Genomic DNA, 22,818 nt, shown 5'->3' with positions numbered 1-22,818 from the left:
TCCCAATTATTTCTGCCACCTGGTGCAAAGATGTGATCTAACAAAGGTGATTCCCCCTCCCCCGACACACACCTATCATAGTCCCAGGGGTTGCCATACCTCACTTTTGTTCTTTGGTTTCCCATTTTCATGTTCAACTTATCCAGCTGTTAGCTTTCTTTTAAAGTAACAGTTATTTGTACAACGAAGCTAGACAATAAATTGTTTTCCTCAAAACACAAAATATGGGCCTGTTCCCTGTGCTGTGAGACTATCACTTCACCAGAGGGGTCAATTTGTGTGTACTTCGGGTGACAAGATTTGCGGTCACCCAGCCAAAAACTTCTTTGTCTCTTTGGATAACTTAAAAACTCTACCCCAAGATGTCTTTCGTGGGGATGCCCCAAAGTTTTATTTGTTTTACTGTAGGGTTGCCTGCCCAGCACCCCCAGTTTCTCTCTGAGAGTGGAAATGGCCAATTTGGGCCTGCAGTTGCTGAACTTTTCCATGGCTCTGCTAGGCTGGGTGGGCCTTGTGGCCTGCACCGCCATCCCACAGTGGCAGATGAGCTCATGTGTGGGCAACAGCATCAACACAGCCCAGGCCATGTACAAGGGACTGTGGATGGACTACATCATGCAGAGCATGGGCTTGATGAGCTGTGAAATGTATGACTTGGTGCTCACCCTGCCAGCAGCCATGCAGGACCTTTGAGCCCTAATGGTGGCATACCTGGTGCTGGGCTTCCTGACCATATGTGTGTGGCCACGATGGGCATGAAGTGCATGTGTTGTGGGGGAAATGACAAAGTGAAGAAGGCCTGTATAGCTGATATGGTTTGGCTCTGTGTCCCCACCCAAATCTCATCTCGAATTGTAATCCTCACATGTTGAGGGAGGGAAATGACTGGATTATGGGGGCAGTTTCCCCCACACTCTTCTCATGATAGTGAGTGAATTCTCACAAGATCTGATGGTTTTTTGTTTGTTTGTTTTTTGAGATGGAGTTTTGCTCTTGTTGCCCAGGTTGGAGTGCAATGGCATGGTCTCAGATCACTGCAACCTCCATCTCCCATGTTCAAGCGATTCTCCTGCCTCTGCCTCCCAAGTAGCTGGGATTACAGGCATCCCCCATCACACTCAGCTAATTTTTGTATTTTTAGTAGACACGGGGTTTTACCATGTTGGCCAGGCTGGTCTGGAACTCCTGAACTCAGGTGATCCACCCACCTCAGCCTCCCAAAGTACTGGGATTACAGGCATAAGCCACTGTGCCTGGCCCTGATGGTTTTATAAATGGTAGTTTTTCCTGCTCTCTCACATGCTTCCTGTCTCCTGCCGCCATGTGAAGAAGGTCTTTGCTTCCCCTTCCACCATGATTGTAAGTTTCCTGAGGCCTCCACAGTCATGCTAAACTGTGAGTCAATTAAACCTCTCTCCTTTATAAATTACCTAGTCTTGGGTATTTCTTTATAGCAGTATAGGCATGATTAGAGGTGTCATTTTCATCATGGCAGGTCTTGCTGACTTGGTAGCTTTCTTCTGGTATGGCCATCAGATTGTCACGGACTTTTACAACCCCTTGATCCCCTTGAATATTAGGTATGAGTCTGGTCCTGCTATCTTTATTGGCTGGGCAGAGTCTTCTCTGACCCCCCTAGGAGGTGTACTATTCTCTTGCTCTTGTTCTGGGAATAAGAGCAAAACTGGGTACTGTGTACCTCACTCTTACTCTAAGTCCAACTCTGCCAAGGAGTACATGTGAGCTGGGACACCTTTGCCCCAGCCTGACAGGCTACGGGTGTATCTAAATGCCTGAAAAGACCTGGGGCAGAGCTTAGCCTGTGGGCAGGGTGCAGGATAAAAGCCTCCTGGTCACTCCATCCCTGCACACCAGGTACTGTTCTCTGGGGGGTGGGGTGGGAGACACAAAAAGAGAGGAGAGTGCACATTTTGTATAGTAATAAAAAATAAGTTTTGGAGAGTAAAAAGATATATATGAGCAAGTAGGGATGGACCAGTGATAGCTACAATACCTATGGTATTGGCATCTGTACAGAAACATGCTTAGGGAAGCAACAGGGCATCTCACTGACCTGGGAACAACAAAATAACCAAAAGGTACTCACTGAAAGTTCAGAGAGCCAAAGTGAGAACAGGAACTAAAACTGTAGAGGTAAACCTCCATAGCAATGGTCTGCAATAAGATATAAGAGATCTAAAATAGTCTGGGTCATATAAGCTCTTAGAACTAACCAGCCAAAGCATCCTTTGAGGATAAAGATCCACACTGAGGAGACTTGCTGATCAATCTAAAGTGACAATAGAGACAAAAGAAAGAACAGGGCCAGAAAAAGTAGGGGAGGGGAACAGAGTCTGGAGATCTCAGAAATTAAGCCACCATATTTTTTGACATTTCACAAAAACAACAGGAGAGCTCTAGTCATAAAGTTATAAAATCTATATTTCCCTTGTAAAAGTTCAGGAAAATGAAATTCACGTGGAAATGAACATAATAGAATAAAGGGCAAAAGCCATGTGATCATCTCAATAGACACAGAAAAATACAAATTCATAATACAAATTCTCAACAAACTTAGAAGGGAACTTCTTCAACCTTCAACCTGATAAAGAGTATCCACAAAAACCACAAGTGTTTTGTTTTGTTTTTACAATATTTTTTTTTGTATTTAGCATCTCTCTCAACTTTGTAGAGAGAACAGGCAGAAGAACTAGAATTGAAGCTTGGAGAACAAACTTGGGATTCCAAAACGGGCTAGAGGCAGTATATGTTAGGATCTTGGCAGCAGCCAAAATGGACTATTTTTTGGCCAGGGAAGTCATTTGTAGGGACCTTAAGGTTGGGGTACAGAATGAGTTGGAACGAGGGTGTCCAAAGATTCATATACACCAGGCCGACAGGATGAACAGCATTGGGGAATCTGAGTACCGTGTCTGTATTTCTCAGGCCAGCACTAGTCTTGACTTCACCCTCTGGTATTGATGGTTGTTGAGTTTCTTGTTTTTGCTGAATATGCTCGCATTTTGCTTTCTTAAGTTTTGCTCTGTGGTTTTCGAACCAGACCTCCAGTACTGTTGGATGTATGTCAATTTTCGAAGCCCACTGAAGGCTGGGGTTTGGGTATAGGTTCTCATTAAAAAAGATGTTCAAATCTTCCAGTAGCTTCTCAGTGAACATGGTTCATTTCCTGCGTGAATGCGTCTGGTGCTTGCCTTTGGGAAGATCCTCTGAGTCTGACATCTTCTAATCCAGATGTGCTCCTGTATTCAGGTCCAGTGATAAGAACTAGCAGAGACTGAATCCGGACTTAAATAGCTTACTCCACAGCCACACCTGATTCCCACCCTCTTCCAACTGTTTTTGCCCTATCTGCCTCCAATCTGATCCCTGGATCCTCCAGAGCCCCCTGGATTTCTCCTAATTCTGTCTCACATCATACCTAATCATGAAAGACTGCATGTTTGCCTCCAAGACTAGGAAGAAGGCAAGAATACCCACTCTTGCCACTTCTATTCAACATTGTACTGGAGGTTCTAGTGTAATCAAGCAAAAAAATTAAAAATCATCGCTGGGCGCAGTGGCTCACGCCTGTAATCCCAGCACTTTGGGAGGCCAAGGCGGGTGGATCACAGGGTCAGGAGATCGAGACCATCCTGGCTAACATGGTGAAACCCCATCTCTATTAAAAATGCAAAAAATTAGCCAGGTGTGGTGGCGGGTGCCTGTAGTCCCAGCTACTCGGGAGGCTGAGGCAGTAGAATGGCATGAACCCGGGAGGCGGAGCTTGCAGTGAGCTGAGATCACGCCACTGCACTCCAGCCTGGGCAACAGAGCAAGACTCTGTCTCAAAAAAAAAAAAAAAAAAAATTAAAAAACATGTAGATTGTAAAAAAGTAAAACTGTCTTTATTTGCTAATGACATGATCATCATGTAGAAAATCCTAAGGAATTTATACACACACACACACACACACACACACAACTATTAGAACTAATAAGTTCAGCAAAGTGATGAGATACTGTCAGTATACAAAAATCAATTGTATTACTATGAGCAATAAAAATTCCAAAAGTGAAATTAAAAAATAACTCCATTTATGATTGTATTAAAAAGAATAAAACACTTAAGAATAAATTTAACAAAATAAGTGTAAGACATGTACACTGAAAATTTAAAAATACTGATGAGGGAAATTAAAGAAGACCTAAATATGTGGAGAGACATCCCATGATCATGGATTGGAAAACTCAGTAATATGGCAATTCTCTCCAAATTGATTTGTAGATTAACACAATGTCTATCAAAATTCCAACAGATTTTTTTTGAGGAAATTGACAAATTGATTGCTGGGAGACAATTCTCCATGAATATTTCACAGCTCCACACAGTCCAGGTCTTCTGAACAAAGAGCATGTTTGAATGGCAAAGGCCTTGGAAGCCAGAGATTTCGAGCTGTGTATACCCAGTAGACATTTGCTTACATTTCAGGATAATAAACCTAGAGGCCTTCCACTCCCCTCTCCAGTGAAGATTTGTTTATATTCAAGAGAAAAGATAAAGTCATTATCTCTCCCTTCCTAAAGGGGAGGATGGGCAGATGTGCCAGCAAACCTTACATAACTTCAGAGCCTCCTAATTTGGGGATTTTTTTTCCTATGGTGAAACCCATTGTTTATGCAGGTAAACATCTGGCTCTCATTTGTGTTGCCCTGTGGAGAACTGGGGCATGGGGAATTAGGCACTAGTGAGATGGTACTCTGGATGCTGCTTTTGCCATGAGTTATAAACCATCTGTCCTTAACACAGGGGTCTGATATCTTCTGTCAGCATATATATGTGAAACTGTTCACAAACTAATTTGTTAGTTTGCAAATAGGGTGAAATCTCAGACCCTTCACAGTTTCTGACTTCATACCGATCCTGAAATTAAATGAAATAGATCCAGTATATCCAAAACAATTTTGAAAATGAAGAACGAAGTTGGAGGACTTTTACCTCTCAATTTCAAAACTTATTACAAAGCTCAGTTTTCAATACAGTGTTGTGCTGGCATAAAGACAGACATACAGATCAAAGGTACAGAATTGAGAATCTAGAACTAAACCTTTACATTTATGGTCAATCGGCTTTTGATAAAAGTGCAAGGCATTTCAATGGGGAAAGGACAGATAGTCTTTTCAACAAATAGTGCTGAGAAAATTGGATATCTACATGCATACCATACTCAAAAATTAACTCAAAATGGAATAGAGACCTAAATATAAAAGGTTAAGCTAAAAAACTTGTAACAGGAAACAGGAGAGAGCAATAATGGCAGAATAGGAGGTTCCCTCGCTCATATCCTCCCACAACAAGAATTCTGTACCCATCCACAGACAAAAGTGTCTTTGTGGGATCCTTGGGATACAGTTAGGAAGTTGTGCAACCCAGTGGAGCCCAAGACCTAGGAGGGTCATTTTGAGAGTGCAGACCCATACCTAGGTGGCAGACCAGCTGACTGCTATCCTGGCTTCATACCTGGAAATAGCCCTGTTCTTCTAAGGGTTTGGCTACAACACCATTTGGCCTTGAGCCTGCTACCAAAACCATTTGCCAAGGGTCTGGGAGGAATCAGGCACACTAGTGCCTCAACAGACAGGCCTGCCAACATTGGTCTAGGTAGTATACCCAAAAGCTATCCTGTAACTCGGCCCCAGCCCTTCTCAATAGTGGTCCCAGATTAGTACTACTTGCACAAGGACCCAGAGGGAAATTTGCCCATATGTGCCACTGGGACAGGCTTGCTGGCCTCCATCCCATAGTAGATCCTGAAGGGGCCCTGTCTCAGCTCCAGCTCCTCTCTGCCACAGCCCAGGAGTATTCCCACCCACGCAGAGAACTGCTGGGAGACTAGCCTGTCTGAGCCACTGTGACAGGCTTGCCAGCTTCCTTCCCACAGCAGATCCTGAAGGGGCGCGGAAGCTTGACTCTAGCCCAGTCTGGGAACAAACCCAAAAGCACAGAGAACTGCTGCGAGACGTGACTGTCTATGTCACCAGGACAGGCTTGCCAGCCTACATCCCATAGCAGACCCTGAAAAGGCTCTGTCTCAGCTTCAGTCCAGAGCTATTCCACCTATGCAGGAAACTGCTGGGAGACACACTGGGACAGGCTTGCCAAACTCTGTCTCCTAGTGGTTCTTAAAGGAGCCCTGAATCTCAGCTCCAGCCCCTCTCAGCTGCAGTCCTGGAGCAATCCTTCCCGCATAGGGAACTGTTGGGAGTCTTGCCTGATGGTGCCACCAGGTTGGGCTTGCCAATATCAGTCACACAGCAGTTTCTGAAATAGCACTGAAGCTCAGTTTCAGCCCCTCCCAGCTGTGGTCTGGGAACAGTTCTGCCCAGCTGGGATCCCGCCAGGAGATGTGCCCTTCTGAGTCCCTGGATCTTGGTCCTGGAGGGAGGCATGTCTCGCGGTGTCCCTGAAGGCTGATTCCTTGACCTCGGTCTCATTGTGGATCTTGAAACAGCCCTATAAATAGACTCCAGCCCTTCTCAATTGCAGTCTGATAGCAGGTCTGCTCACCCAGAAGCCCACCGGGAGACACACCCACCCCTGACCCTGGAGACAGGACTGAAGATCTTGATCTCAGCTGCGGACCCTGAAACAATCCTGTGTCTCTGTTCTAGCCCCTCTCAGCCATGGACCAGAGCAATATGGCCAGCCTAGGGACTCATCCAGTGATCCAACAGCAGCTCTCTCAGAATCACAGAGGAAGCCACACCCATCAGTGCACCTGGTAACAGGCCTGCCATCTGTGAATCCTAAGGTGGATCCTCATCCTAGCACCAGCCCCACAGACAAAGATCCTGGAAATAGTCCACTCCACTAGGGAACCATATAGGACCCATGCCCACTAACTTTGGTCTCCACTGCAGACCCGGCACCAGCGACATGATCTAGATTCAACCCTACTCAACTGGGATCCTGGAGGCAATCTCATCAACCCAGATACCTGATATGGTTTGGATTTGCACCCCCACCAAATCTCATATCAAATTGTAATCCCCAGTGTTGGAGGTGGGGCCTGGTGGGAGGTGGTTGGATTATGGGTGTGGATTTCTCATGAATGGTTTAGCACATCCCCCTTTGTACCGTCCTCATGGTCTTGATAGAGTTCTCATGAGATCTGGTTGTTAAAAGTGTACAGCACCTCCTCCCTCTCTCTATTGCTCCTTGCTCCCACCATGTGAGACACCTCATACCCCCTTTGCCTTCTGCCATGATTGGAAGCTTCCTGAGGCCTCCCCAGAAGCAGAAGCCACTATGCTTCCTGTACAGCCTGCAGAACCGTGAGCCAACTATACCTCTTTTCTTTATAAATTACCCAGTCTCAGATATTTCTTTATAGCAATGTGAGAATGGACTAATACAATACCTAACAGGAGAACACTTTAACTTGCCAAAATGTATCTGTAAAGACTGAAAGAAGGGTTTGCTCCTTCAAATGCAAGGCTACACGGACATCACCAAAGGAAGTTGTAACAACAAATGCCTACATCAAAAAAAAAAAAAAAAGAAATCTCAAATAAACAGCCTAACCTTATGCCTCAAGGAACTAGAAAAAGAAGAACGAACTAAGCCCAAAATCAGTAGAAGGAAAGAAATAATAAAGATCAGAGCAGAAATAAATGAAATAGTGGCTAAAAAGATGATAGAAAACATCAACCAAACTAAAAGTTGGTTCTTTGAAAATGTAAACAAAATTGACAAACCTTTAGCCAGACCAACAAAGAAAAAAAGAGAGAAGACTAAAATAAAGAAAATCAGAAATAAGAGAGAAGATATTACTGATGTCACAGAAATACAAAGGACCATAAGAGACTGTTATGTGCAGTTATATGCCAAAAATTTGGTTAACCTAGAAGAAATGGATAAATTCCTAGAAACATACACCTAACAAGACTACAAGACTGAATCAAGAAGAAACAGAAAATATGAACAAACCAATAATAAGCAATGAGATTGACTCAATAATAAGACATCTCCCATCAAAGAAAAGCCCAGGACCAGATGGCTTCACAGTCGAATTCTACTAAATATTTAAATAACTAATACAAATCCTCCTCACACTTTTTCCCAAAAAAATGAAGAAGAGGAAATACTTCCAGACTGATTCTATGAGGCCAGCATTACCGATGCCAAAGTCAGGCAATAGCACTACCAAAAAAGAAAATTCCAGGCCAATATCCCTGATGAACATAGATGCAAAAATCCTAAACAAAATATGAGCAAACCAAATTAAACAGCATATTAAAAGGATAATTCACCGTGATCAAATGAGATTTTTCCCTGGGATTCAAGGATGGTTCAACATTTGCAAATCAATGAATGTGATAAACCATAATAACAGAATGAAGGACAAAAACTATACAATCACCTCAATAGATGCAGAAAGGAAAAACATTTGAGAAAATTCAACATCCTTTCATGATAAAAACTCTCAACAAATTAGGCATAGAAGGAACGTACCTAAACACAATAAAGGCCATATATGAAAAGCCCACCACTAACATACTCAACAGTGAAAAGTTGAAAGCTTTTCCTCTAAGATCAGGAACAAGACAAGGATGCCCACTCTCACCACTTCCATTCAACATAGTACTGGAAATCCTAGCTTGAGCAATGAGGCAAGAGAAAGAAATAAAATACAGCCAAATTGGAAAGGAAGAAGTTAAATTGCCCCTGTTTGCAGACAACATAATCTTACATATAGAAAACCCAAAAAACTCATGCCAAAACTGTTAGAACGAATAAATGAATTCAGTAAAGTTGCAGTATACCAAATCAACATGCAAAAATCAGTAGCCTTTCCTTACACTAAAAGTAAACTATATGAAAAAGAAATTAAGAAAATTTGATGCTATCCACAATAGCATCAAAAAATTGAATATTTAGGAGTAAATTTAACCAAGGAGGTGAAAGGTCTGTGCACTAAAGACTATAAAACATTGATGCAAGAAATAGAAAAGATACAAATAAATGAAAAAGTATCCCATGTTCATGTATTGGAAGAATTAATATTGTTAAAAAATGTCCATACTACCCAAAGCAATCTATGGGTTCAGTTAAATCTCTATCAAAATTACAATGTCATTTTTCACAGAACTAGAAAAAGCAATCCTAAAATTTGTATGGAACCACAAAAGACCCTGCATAGCCAAAGCAATCTTGAGCAAAAAAACTGGAGCCCAAAGCTCAAAAGCAAAAGCTGAAGGCATCATACTACCTGGCTTCAAAATCTATTACAAAGCTGTAGTAATCAAAACAGCATGGTACTGGCATTAAAAAAGATGCATTGACCAATAGAACAGAATAGAGCCCAAAAATAACCCCAAGCACTTACAATCAATTGATTTTTGACAAAGGTGCCAAGAACACACAATGAGAAAGGACAATCTCTTCAATAAGGAGTGTTGGGAAAACTGGACATCCACATGCAAAATGAGCTTGGACTCTTATACCATGTACAAAAATCAACTCAAAGCAGATTAAAGACTTAAACATAAAGCTTGAAACTGTAAAACTACTGGAAGAAAACATGGGGGAAAATGCTCCACAACATGGGGGAAATGCTCCACGATAGCCCCAAAATCAAAGGCAACAAAAGCAAAAATAAACAAATGGGATTGGATCAAATTAAAAAGCTTCCACACAGCAAAGGAAACCATTAATAGGATGAAGAGACAACTCAAGGACTGGGAGAAAATATTTGCAAACCATACATCTACCAAGAAACTAATATCCAAAATAAGGAACTCAAACAACTCAATAGCAAGAAAAAAAAACAACCTAGTTAAAACACGGACCAATGACTTGACATTTCTCAAAAACAGATATACCAATGTTCAACAGATATATGAAAAACACTTATCATCCCTAATCATCAGGGAAATGTAAATTAAAAGCACAATGGAAATATCATCTTACACCAGAATGTGAGGTGATATGATAGAATATCATGAAATCTATAATAGAATAGGTGATAATAGAATTATTATCAGAAAAACAAAAGATAATAAGTGTTAACAAGGGTGTAGAGAAAAGGGAATGCTTGTACACTGTTGGTGGAAATATAAATTAATATAGCCATTATGAAAAATATTATGGAATTTCCTCAAAAAGCCCCACAATAAATAGAACTACCATATGATCCAGCAATCCCACTACTGGGATTAAAAGGAATCCAATCCTGGCTAACACAGTGAAACCCTGTCTCTACTAAAAATACAAAAAAATTAGCCAGGCGTGGTGGTGAGCGCCTGTAGTCCCAGCTACTCGGGAGGCTGAGGCAGGAGAATGGCGTGAACCCAGGAGGTGGAGCTTGCAGTGAGCCAGGATCGTGCCACTTCACTCCAGCCTGGGTGACAGAGAGAGACTCTGTCTCAAAAAAAAGGAATCCAAAGGAATTAAAATCAGTATGTCAAAGTGATATCTGTACTCCCATGTTCATTGCAGCATTATTCACAGAGGGTAAGATTTGAAAGCAAGGTAAGTGTCCATCAATGGATGAATGGATTTTTTAAAATGTGGTATATATACACAATGGAATACTATTCAGCCTTTAAAAAGAATAAAATTCTGTCACATGTGACAACATGGATGAACATGGAGGACATTATGTTAAGTGAAATAAGCCAGGCACAGAAAGACAAATATCACACCATCTCACTTACATGTGAAATTTTAAAAAGTCAAATTCATACAAGTAGAGAGTACAATGGCAATTCCCAGAGGCTGGAGGAGAGGGGTAGACATGGAAAGCGGAGATGTTTAAGTAGTTGAGGTGGTGAATTTGTTAATTTGCTTGATTTAATCGTTCCACAATGTAAACATATATCAAACATCAAGGTCAGGCAAGGTGGCTCATGCCTGTAATCCCAACACTATGAGAGGCTGAGGCAAGAGGATCACTTGAGGCCAGGAGTTCGAGACCAGCCTGGTCAACACAGGGAGACCCCTGTTTCTACAGTTTTTTTTTTTTTTTAATTAGCCAGGTGTGTTGATGCATGCCTGTAGTCCCAGTACTCAGAAGGCTGAGGAGGGAGGATCACTTGAACCCAGGAGTTCGAGGTTGCAGTGAGCTATGATCACACCACTGCACTCCAGTCTAGGCGACCCAGCAAGACCCTGTCTCAAAAGAAAAATAAAAAAAAAAAAGAACAATTCTGTTTACCACAGTCTGCCCTCTGGCCCCCAGTGATTCATGTCTCTCCTAAATGCAAAATACATTCACCTTCTCCCAAATTTGCCAAGGGTGTCAATACCATTACAGCTTAAACTTAAAGTCCAAACTCTCATCTAAATCTCATCAATTCAAAAATCCAATATCTCATCATCAAATCACTTAGATTAGGTGTGGGTGAGACGCCTGGCACAATTTCTCTCCATCTGTGGACCTATGAAACTGTAGAAACAAGTTATCTATTGCCAACACATGATGATGGAACAGGCATAGGGTAAGAGTTACAGACATTCTAGTTCAAAAGGGAGGAAAATGGAAGGTAAAAAGGATCACCAGTCCAAAGCAGTTTTAAAAGCTGGGAAACTCCCTTGGGTTTCAAGACTTGGAAATAATTCCACGTGCCTTTCAGTTCTGCCCTCTGGCTCTCGCCTGTGCCCCCTGGGCTTTCAGTTCCTCTTTCTGAGCCGTCCTTTTTTCATGAAAGGTAGAATGTGTTTACAGCTGAGTAGTTTTATCAACCTCCTTTCTGCCAGAGGAATTCTGGGAGTTTGACAGCTTCCTTTCACTTCAAACTCTGTCACTTTCAGTCCAAGCTGGCAGTATTTCTGCTGATATAAATTTCTCAAGAACCTTGTCTGCTTTGAGTAGATGTCATAGGAATTCACTACATTGAACAGAAGCCATGTCCACAAATCTGGTAGAGATCATTCCTTCTCTAGCTTTGGCTGCTGCTGAGATGGCTCAGGGACACCCTTAAGCTTCCTAGAAGCCACTGATTTGAATGAGATCTGTGAGGCACAGCATAAACCTCTTGTGATCAAATACTCTAACCTTTTGTCTCTTAATTTTAGTGTCTTCGTCAATCTTGATATGCTGAGAATTACCCAATTCCTTTGTGTTTAACAGTACTTTCCTCAATTTGTCACTCTCTTCTTGGGTTTTACTATAATCAGCAAGAAGAAACTAGATGGCACCTTCAACACTTTACTTGACCAATCCAGCGAGACCCCATCTCTATAAAAATAAAAATAAATTAGCCAGGTGTTGTGGCACGTGCCTGTAGTCCCAGTTACTCAGGAGGCTGAAGCAGGAGGATCATTTGAGCCCAGGAGTTTGAGGCTGCAGTGAGCCATAATTGCACCACTGCACTCCTGCCTGGGCAACAGAGGGAGACCCTGTCTCTAAAAAACAAAAAAACAAACAAACAAAAAAAAAACAAGCAAAAACAACTTTACTTGGAAATCTTTTCAGCTAAATATGTGAGTTCATTGCTTTCAAATTCTACCTTCCAAATAATTGCAGGACACAAGTTTCAGTTTTGCTAAGCTTGCTGCCAATACATAACAAGGATCTCACTTCCTCCAGATTCTTATAACATGAGCCTCACTTCCTTCTGAGGCCTCACCAGCAGCCTTCCCACAGTCCATATTTCTACTAACATTCTGTTCAAGGCAACTTAGGCTGTTATCATGCTCCACAAAATCCTCTTCAAACTTGGTTCCAAAGACACTTCCACGTTTTTAAGTATTTCTTATAGCAGCACCACACTTTCAGGTACTAAAATCCATATTCGTTTTCTATTGTTGCATAACAAACTAACATGAACTTACCATATCCTGACCTATATTCTATATTTTGGCATTTATCTTATCTGGCTTTCTCTTTCTAAGGGTTATTTTGTCCGTGCCTTATCCAAGTCCTCTATGCCCCACTATATTTTTTCATGGCATTTCTTTACGCCTCTTCTCCTCTGCACTCTGCACCCACAGGCGTGCAGCAGCAGGCAGATGGCAGGAGCTCTATTAGAATTTGGTTTATTTCTTTACTTACAAGTAATTTAAACATCAGAATATTCTCTTTTACCAAATACTGATGAAGGAATAAGTCACTGTATTAGTCCATTTTCGTGATGCTGATAAAGACATACCTGAGACTGGGTAATTTATAAAGAAAAGGAGGTTTAATGGACTCAACAGTTCCATGTGGCTGGGGAGGCCTCACAATCATGGTGGAAGGTGAAAGGCACATCTTACATGGCAGCAGATGAGAGAGAACTTGTGCAGGGAAACTCCCCCTTACAAAACCATCAGATCTCGTGAGACTTATTCACTATCATGAGAACAGCACAAGAAAGACCCACCCCCATGATTCAATTACCTCCCACCAGGTCCCTCCCATGACACGTGGGAATTGTGGGAGCTACAATTCAAGATGAGATTTGGATGGGGACACAGTTAAACTATATCAGTCATATGTTGCTTTATTTTATGAGGTTTATTTGTGGAGAGAGGGGTGAGTAGGGAGATTCAGAATGAGGCAGTATTGCCACTGTCCTCCAAACCCAGAAGGCTAGTTTTTCACAATGGTATAGATTATCTATTCTGAAACGACTTTCTATGTATTCTAGGATTAAGCAAATAAATATATTGAGCCAGATTGTTCACTGTCAGAAAAGGAAGTTACAAATATGGAAAGGGGGAAGACTAGAATGAACCTCTGGTGTTGGATTGAAATATGAGGTATCAGTATGAACTCATGGCTTTAATATATATATATATAGAGAGAGAGAGAGAGAGAGAGAGACAGATGTGGAAACAAATATGTGTGTAAATGTACACATGTGTGTACACATGCACATGCATGAACATACACACATTTGCAAGAAGGAAAGAGTTAAAGGAACTGATCTGCAATTTATTTGGTCTCTTTACAAGGGGGATATCCCTAGTGCAAATAAAATAATGTATAGTTATAGTGATTACTGATATATTAGTATTTCTTTTTTTCTTAATTTATGCTATTTCCCATTCTTTTGCTTTATTTTTTCCTCCTCATTTCATGCCAATTATTGGATTCACCATGCTTCATTTTTTCTCTTCTTTTTCCTCTTCTGGCTTGGAAGTCATATAACCCACTTGTGCTCTTGTAGTAGTTTCTCTTAAATTTGTCATACTTGGTTTGAAATCCAAAGTTAATCTATATTGGCCGGGCTTGGTGGCTCACACCTGTAATCCCGGCACTTTGGGAGGCTGGGGCCAGAGGATTGCTTGAGCCCAGGAATTTGAGAGACCAGCCTGGGCAACATAGTGAGACCCCGTCTCTGCAAAAAATACAAAAAAATTAGTGGCATGTGCTGGTGCATGCCTGTAGTCCCAGCTACTTGAAAGGCTGAGGCAGGAGGATTGTTTGAGCCCAGGAGGTTGAGACTGCAGTGAGCCGTGATAGTGCCACTGCATTCCAGCCTGGGTGACACAGTGAGACCTTGACTCCAAAAAAAAATAATAATAAAAATAAAATAAAGTTAATCTATATCTTTACTGTCCCCCTGACTAACGCATGGACCTTGAAATACTCTACCTCCAATTTCTCCTTCCAATTTTTCATGTTATTGCTAATATTTTAACTCCATCTTTTTAAAATATACTCAATCATTATTGCCATTTTTCTTGCTTTTTTCCATTTTCTTAGTTTTTTTTTAATAGTCAATGTCTATTTAGATTTATCTGCATATTTACTAACTTCTTTCCCACAGGTTTACCAATTTATTTGCTCACCATTGCTTCTTGCATCCTACACTGTCCTTCAGGATTCAAAACAGTTCTTTCTAAAGTGAATCCTTTAGAGGTTTTCAGGGTGACAGTCTGTGAATGATAAGCTCCTTTAATCTTTGTCTGAAAATGTCTTTATTTTGCCCTTCTTTGAATACAAAATGTAGTCCCATGGTGTGGCAGCTATGAAAATACGCCACTCAGATCTCTTGCTACAGGAAGCATAATTGACAGATGGCCTCAGCTGCTGCGCTACGAATCTACCGCCTGTTAACATGGAGACCACACTTCACACAGGCTGCTTTCAGTCAATGATTCCGCATGGCAGGGATAATAAGGTAGACCCATTCCTGTAAGACATGTGACTCCTCTGATGGGCTACTTTGGCTTCAGGATGCCTCATCAACCTGGCCGAACCTTTCTTAGAATCTCAATGCAGTCTTAGACTCTGCCTATGCAATGCTCCTTTCATTGGTATCAGACCGGCAGAGTGGCCTGAAGCCTCTTCCTACCTCTTGGGGATCCCTCCCTCCCCTTTTACCCTCAGAGGATTTCTCCAATCAATCCTTGCATGTCCAATCCCATGTTGGCTTCTGCTTCTCAGAGGACTCAGACATGGTTTGTGAATTAAACCAATATAAAATGTATACAGTAATGCAAGTCTCAGTCCCACCCTTGCCCAAATCTACTATTTCCCTCACCACAACCACATTCAAACAGATGTACTACTTGTGTATCCTCTGAATTTGTTATGGTAATATAATAATATATGAATACATATTATTTTCCTTTTTCTTACATCAAAGATAGCATTCCATAAACACTGCTCTGAACCTTACACGTTTTATCTTCTAGGTCTTTTTAACTTGTTTAATATTTTCAGTCTTTGGGTAACTCCGTGTCACAGCATTCTGAAAAATTTCCTTAAATCTATTGTACAGTTTATTTCTTCTCTTTTTAGCTGTCTAATCTGCTTTCTAACTTTTCACTAAATTGCTTTTCAGAAGCAATTCCGAATTTTTTAATCTTTACATTTCTATGGTTATTTTTCCCTAGTCTGTCTTTTCTTTTTGTCATATTGTCTTGTTCTTTTCTTAGCATTTCAATTATTCTTTTAGGTTTCTAATTGTCTAAAATATACTGATTTTATATTTTCTTTCAAATTTTAGCCTATTATCTCTGGTTTGGAGGGCTCTAATCTTTCCTCTTATTTTTCCTCCTATATTTTTTTAATGCAGACCTAAATGTTTTCACATTTCATTTATGCCTTTTGATAACATCCAAAGGAAGTAATTTTGGCATGTTTCATAAATATCAAAGCAAAACTAAAATTATAATCCATATTTTCTTCAGGAGCATTGTTTTCTCTCTAAGCTTTACTTTTATCCTAGAATTTGAAGTTTCCTTCCCTTTTGGCTCAATTCTATCTTCTTCAAAAATCACTAGAAATAATGGGCTAATTTTTTTGGAAGTAAAAATGAATTCTGTACAAATCTTTCTACTGGTTTACAGGTGAGGTAGTCCGCCATAGGTCTCAAAGATCTTTGCACAGTCTTGCTAAGTGTGCCACACTAAGGCCTAACCATCCCCTGATACTGAACTCTGTAGCTGACTTTATCTGTGTATTATTCCAGTCTAATGAATGGCTGGACAGATTTCTGTAACACTTTCTCACTCTGAGCTAGGTTGTACTTTCTTAGTCCTTTCTTTTGGCCAAGGGCTATAAAATTCGGACCACAGGACATTATTTTGTGAAATCCAGATCTGCACCACTGTCTGAGTTCCATTGATAGGAAGGCTATTCGGATAGTTGGATTAAAGTCAATCCTTCATGTTTCTTTCACTGTAAGATGAACTTTTGAGTCAATTTATGTGACAGTGACTGAATAATAGCATTTAAGACTCTGAAGATCACACATATGAACACTGTAACCCAGACAAATACTAACAGAAGATTTTATTTATTTATTTATTTATTTATTTATTTATTTTGGAGAGTTTTTATTTTGTGCAAAGATCAGGCTAATGTAATATATTTAGTTCTCAGATTTATGTTTAAATGAAAAATTTCAAGTTATTTCGGTAATTATGATAGTTTAGAGGTATGATAGCCTGCCTAGAGACTCATTGGATAGAATTGGAAATCATATTAATGATTATGTTGCTAGTAATTCAAGGCACACATTCAGTTGCATAATGCTTTTAGAGAATTCTGATGCATTATATTACATTAAATTAAAATTTCTACTTCACCTGAACATTTCAGGACCACTCATAGACTGTTGACCTTAGAATCCTGGAGGAGATCTGTTTATTCAACAATAAATAATTAAATAATTTTGTTAACTATTAAGATGATTACATATGACATAGCTCAGACAGATACTCTCCCCAAAAGATAAGGATTCTGAGGGATTTCATTGAAGGTTTCTTGAGCAGATTTTTTTTTTTTTTTTTTAATTGATCATTCTTGGGTGTTTCTCGCAGAGGGGGATTTGGCAGGGTCATAGGACAATAGTGGAGGGAAGGTCAGCAGATAAACAAGTGAACAAAGGTCTCTGGTTTTCCTAGGCAGAGGACCCTGCGGCCTTCCGCAGTGTTTGTGTCCCTGGGTACTTGAGATTAGGGAGTGGTGATGATTCTTAACAAGCATGCTGCCTTCAAGCATCTGTTTAACAAAGCACATCTTGCACCGCCCTTAATCCATTCAACTCTTGAGTGGACACAGCACATGTTTCAGAGAGCACAGGGTTGGGGGTAAGGTCACCGATTAGCAGGATCCCAAGGCAGAAGAATTTTTCTTAGTACAGAACAAAATGAAAAGTCTCCCATGTCTACTTCTTTCTACACAGACATGGCAACCATCTGATTTCTCAATCTTTTCCCCACCTTTCCCCCCTTTCTATTCCACAAAACCGCCATTGTCATCCCGGCCCGTTCTCAATGAGCTGTTGGGTACACCTCCCAGACGGGGTGGTGGCCGGGCAGAGGGGCTCCTCACATCCCAGTAGGGGCGGCCGGGCAGAGGCACCCCTCACCTCCCGGACGGGGCGGCTGGCCGGGCGGGGGGCTGACCCCCCCCACCTCCCTCTCAGACGGGGCGGCTGGCCGGGCAGAGGGGCTCCTCACTTCCCAGTAGGGGCAGCAGGGCAGAGGCGCCCCTCACCTCCCGGACGGGGCGGCTGGCCGGGCGGGGGGCTGACCCCCCCACCTCCCTCCCGGACGGGGCGGCTGGCCGGGCGGGGGGCTGACCCCCCCCACCTCCCTCCCGGACGGGGCGGCTGGCCTGGCGAGGGCTGACCCCCACCTCCCTCCCGGATGGGGTGGCTGCCGGGCGGAGACGCTCCTCACTTCCCAGACGGGGTGGCTGCCGGGCGGAGGGGCTCCTCACTTCTCAGACGGGGCGGTTGCCAGGTGGAGGGTCTCCTCACTTCTCAGATGGGGCGGCCGGGCAGAGACGCTCCTCAGTTCCGAGACGGGGTCGCCGCCGGGCAGAGGCGCTCCTCACATCCCAGAAGGGGCGGCGGGGCAGAGGTGCTCCCCATATCTCAGACGATGGGCGGCCGGGCAGAGACGCTCCTCACTTCCTAGATGTGATGGCAGCCGGGAAGAGGTGCTCCTCACTTCCTAGATGGGATGGCGGCCGGGCAGAGACGCTCCTCACTTTCCAGACTGGGCAGCCAGGCAGAGGGGCTCCTCACATCCCAGACGATGGGCGGCCGGGCAGAGACGCTCCTCACTTCCCAGACGGGGTGGCGGCCGGGCAGAGGCTGCAATCTCGGCACTTTGGGAGGCCAAGGCAGGCGGCTAGGAGGTGGAGGTTGTAGCGAGCCGAGATCACGCCACTGCACTCCAGCCTGGGCACCATTGAGCACTGAGTGAACCAGACTCCGTCTGCAAACCCGGCACCTCGGGAGGCCGAGGCTGGCAGATCACTCGCGGTTAGGAGCTGGAGACCAGCCCGGCCAACACAGCGAAACCCCGTCTCCACCAAAAAAGTACGAAAACCAGTCAGGCGTGGCGGCGCGCGCCTGTAATCGCAGGCACTCAGCAGACTGAGGCAGGAGAATCAGGCAGGGAGGTTGCAGTGAGCCGAGATGGTAGCAGTACAGTCCAGCTTCGGCTCGGCATCAGAGGGAGACCATGGAAAGAGAGGGAGAGGGAGACCGTGGGGAGAGGGGGACCGTGGGGAGAGGGAGAGGGAGAGGGAGAGCTAACAGAAGATTTTATAATCAGACTTTGTAGTATACTTTTAGGAAACAAGTGTGTCCAAAATTAAACTAAGACTATAGGTCCTATCCCCAATCTTAAGGGTCTACAGAGCTAGCTATGAGAAGAGGGCCGCTGTCCTCCAGCCCCCAGGATGGTAGATCCACCAACAACTTGCACCATGCACCTGGAAAAGCCTCAGATACTCAATGCCAGCCCATGCAGGAGCTGCCCAAGGCTGTGGGAGCCCACCCCTTGCATGAGCGTGCTCTGGATGTGAGACATGGAGTCAAAAGAGATCATTTTGGAGCTTTAAGATTTAATGACTGCCACACCGGGTTTCGGATTTGCATGGGGCCTGTGGCCCCTTTGTTTTGGCCAATTTCTCCCATTTGGAATGGGAACATTTACTCAATGCCTGTACCCCCACTGTATCTTGGAAGTAACTAATTTGTTTTTTATTTTACAGGTTCATAGGCAGAAGGGAATTTCCTTGTCTCAAATGAGACTTGGACTTTTGCGTTAATGCTGAAATGAGTGAAGACTTTGGGGGACTGTTGGGAAGGCATGATTGGTTTTGAAATGTGAAAAGGACATGACATTTAGGAGGGGCCAGGGACAGAATCATACAGTTTGGCTCTGTGTCCCAACTCAAATTTCATCTCGAATTGTAATCCCCATAATCCTCACATGTCCAGGGAGGAACCCAGTTGGGGGTGATTGGATCATGGGGACAGTTTCCCCCATGCTGTTCTTGTGATAGTGAGTGAGTTTTCACAAGATCTGTTGGTTATGAGGGGCTCTTCCCCCTTCGCTCCTCACTGGATGTAACTACAGTAACAAAGGCTATTATTTAAACTTACTTGTCTCTATATTTTTAAGTGAAATAAATAGTTTATTAAATTTTTTCTTTCTCATAGACATGTGTGACAATTTACCTACACTAGATATTCCTAGAATATGCACATGACTGAAAGAGTTTTCTGATCAATTATATTTAAAATTTCCCATTGCCTAGGGAAGGCCAGGATGGAAGGGGTAGGAGGAATGGGAGACTGGTGCTATGTATCTATGATTGCATCCTGACAATCTTCAGCCACCCCTATTCTTTTTTTCCGCTGGCCCTTAGTGCCTGGTAAGCCTGACTGGTTTCAGCCTAAGGTTAGGCAACAGGAGGAAGGTGACTGCAACCTTTTGCTTCTGCTATGACTTGGTTTCAGGTGTTGGATATGGAAGAGTGCTGGCCATGAGGATAATAGTTGGTGAAATTCATGGGCACTAGAGTATCCCTACAGTGGCCTGCTTGGGCAATGTTAGAGGACATCACAGGCTGTTGCAAGTTCTACCCATGGTGCCCAGTTCCCATGAGTCTTCGTCCATCTGGGTAGAGGTGGTGGATGGCTGGGCGAAAGGAGAAATAGTGGCTACTGATTTAAAACAAATGGACTATATGGAAAGAGCAATAAACCTGGGACCTGGGGAAGGAATACCTTAGTCTCCAGGAGGTGTGGGAAGGGGGGAAACATTTAATGCTTTCTTTGCCCCCTAGATGTAGCACTGCAGCATGGCAAAACAATCACATGGTCCACCTGAGTCAGGCGGCAGCTGCAATTGGCAACACAACGCTGCTGCTGGGTTTACCTTCCCCATCCTCATGCTATAAAAACAGAACACTCATGTAGGTATGGCAGGATCTGAACTATTTCACTGTGCATGACACTCTTACAATAGCAGCACTGTTTAGCCATACCTGACACCCTCACAATAACATGACTATTTGGCTGTGCATGACACCTCAGCTCCTTCCTCATATGTGCACCAAGGCAACTTTGCTTCAATCTGACTGGTAAGAATTAACGCATGGAGCCCTCAGCCCTGGGTTCCATTAGCTATGGCACAACTCACTGTGCATATAGTCTCCATGCTCATCACAACACTCCGTGAGACTTGGAGGCACTGGAACCAGAGCTACCATGCTCATGCCCCTGCTATTTGCCCTGGTGTCTTACTCTGATTTCATTGTTTATTTTGAGCAGCTATGGATGGCAGGTTTACTCCTTGCCCCTTCCAGAGGTGAGGGGGCTCTTCTCCAACAAAGAGAACAAGGCAAGACAAGATTTTTATCTCTTAATGAAGAATATAATAATTCTAAATGGACTCCTTCCCTCCTCCTCATTTCTATTTCTAGTAATGCCCTTCTTTTTCTTCTTCTTTTGTTCACCCATTAGAAATCATTTATTTAAAAGATACTGAATTTTAGCATAGCTAGAAAATTTTAAGATTATAAAATTGTGTAAGTTTTTTTTAAGAGTTCCTCAGAAACATTCTTTTCAAGGCCTGAAACCAAAACTGTTAAAATATTTGACACTTTCATCTCTTTCATAGGCAATTATAATTGAAGTTTCCGTGTAGTTTTCTTTTTTATGTTAGACACTCTGTAAATTAGAATTTTTTAAATCTGAAAACGAATAGATATATATTAAAGGCTGTTCATTAGGAAAGAGAAAAGATCTGGGCCTTTAGTTGGCTCCCCATTTCCAGTCTTTTTTTTGAACTTTTATTATGTATATTCTGAAACACAGAAAAGAAGACTATAATGAACGCCCATGTATTCATCATCAGCTTTAACAACTGTCAACATTCTGCTAATCTTATTTCATGTAACTCCCCAACATTTTTTTCTGAAGCATTTTTAAAAAAATCCTGAGGCCAGGCATGGAGGCTCACACCTGTAATTCTAACACTTTGGGAGGCCAAGGTAGGAGGATTGCTTGAGGCCAGCTTGAGGCCAGGTGTTCAAGATCAGCTGGGGCAATATAGCAAGACCTCCTTTTTACAAAAGAAAAAAAATTAAAAATCAGCTGGGTGCAGTAATGTGTGCCTGTAGTCTCCGCTGAGGCAGGAAGATCACTTGAGCCCAGAAGATAGAGGTTGCAGTGAGCTATGATTGTGCCATGGCACTCCAGCCTAGGCAATAGAGTGAGACCCTGTCCCCTCTCCCCCCCACAAAAAAATCCTGACACTTTATTTCATGTAAATATATGTAAGTCAATGTTTGTTTGTTTGTTTGGTTTTTTTTTTTTTTTAGAGAGTCTTGCTCTTGTCACCCAGGCTGGGGTGCAATGGCACAATCTCAGCTCACTGCAACCTCTGCCTCCTGGGTTCAATCAATTCTCCTGCCTCAGCCTCCCAAGTAGCTGGGATTACAGGTGCCCACCACCACATCCGGCTAATTTTGTATTTTTTTTTAGTAGAGACGGGGTTTCTCCATGTTGGCCAGGCTGGTCTCGAACTCCTGACCTCCTGATCTGCCTGCCTTGACCTCCCAAAGTGCTGGAATTACAGGCGTGAGCCACTGCGCCCAGCCTGTAAGTCAATATTAATCCTACAAAAGTAAATGTAATACAAATAGAACTATAGCATATAAATGAAGAAATATTAGGTTGGTGCAAAAATATATTCATCCCATTCATTCATTAAAGCCAGGTAGCTAGGCACTATGGTAGGTGGGGAGATCAGAAAGATAGCCACATGAGGACAGGAGAAGAAAGTTCACAGGTTATTAGGTGAATAAGCAAATACAAGACTTACTGATCCTAAATGATGATGATCACTTACTGTTTGATCATCAAAGGATGAAGACCACTTACTATTTTAAGCCCTTTGCACATGTCAACTCATTCATTCTTCACAATCATCCTTTGAGGTAAGCAGTATTATTACAGATGAAGAAACTGAGATCACGCAAAGTAAAGTAACTTGCTGGAGAGCGTTCAGATAGTGTGTGGTAGAGCTAGGATTTGAATCTAAGCAGTCTGATTTCAGGGGCTGTGCTC

At 42.7% G+C, this 22,818-nt stretch overlaps 1 protein-coding gene and 1 pseudogene across 1 annotated transcript; one reads left to right on the top strand and one right to left on the bottom strand.

Moving 5' to 3' along the window:
* The first annotated feature begins 450 nt into the window (after nt 1-450).
* Nucleotides 451-1,743, top strand: LOC100614065 (claudin-7-like; annotated as a pseudogene).
* Nucleotides 1,744-2,710: 967 nt separating this feature from the next.
* Nucleotides 2,711-3,177, bottom strand: LOC100614539 (divergent paired-related homeobox-like). Its single transcript, XM_016943387.1, has one exon. The coding sequence runs from the start codon at nt 3,175-3,177 to the stop codon at nt 2,755-2,757; it is 423 nt and encodes a 140-aa protein (XP_016798876.1). The 3' UTR covers nt 2,711-2,754.
* Nucleotides 3,178-22,818: the final 19,641 nt, after the last annotated feature.

The sequence above is a fragment of the Pan troglodytes genome, chromosome X (assembly GCF_028858775.2).
Source record: "Pan troglodytes isolate AG18354 chromosome X, NHGRI_mPanTro3-v2.0_pri, whole genome shotgun sequence".
Lineage (NCBI taxonomy): Eukaryota > Metazoa > Chordata > Mammalia > Primates > Hominidae > Pan > Pan troglodytes.
The sequence above is the reverse complement of the archived record's forward strand: the minus strand, read 5'-3'. Positions and strand labels throughout refer to the sequence as shown.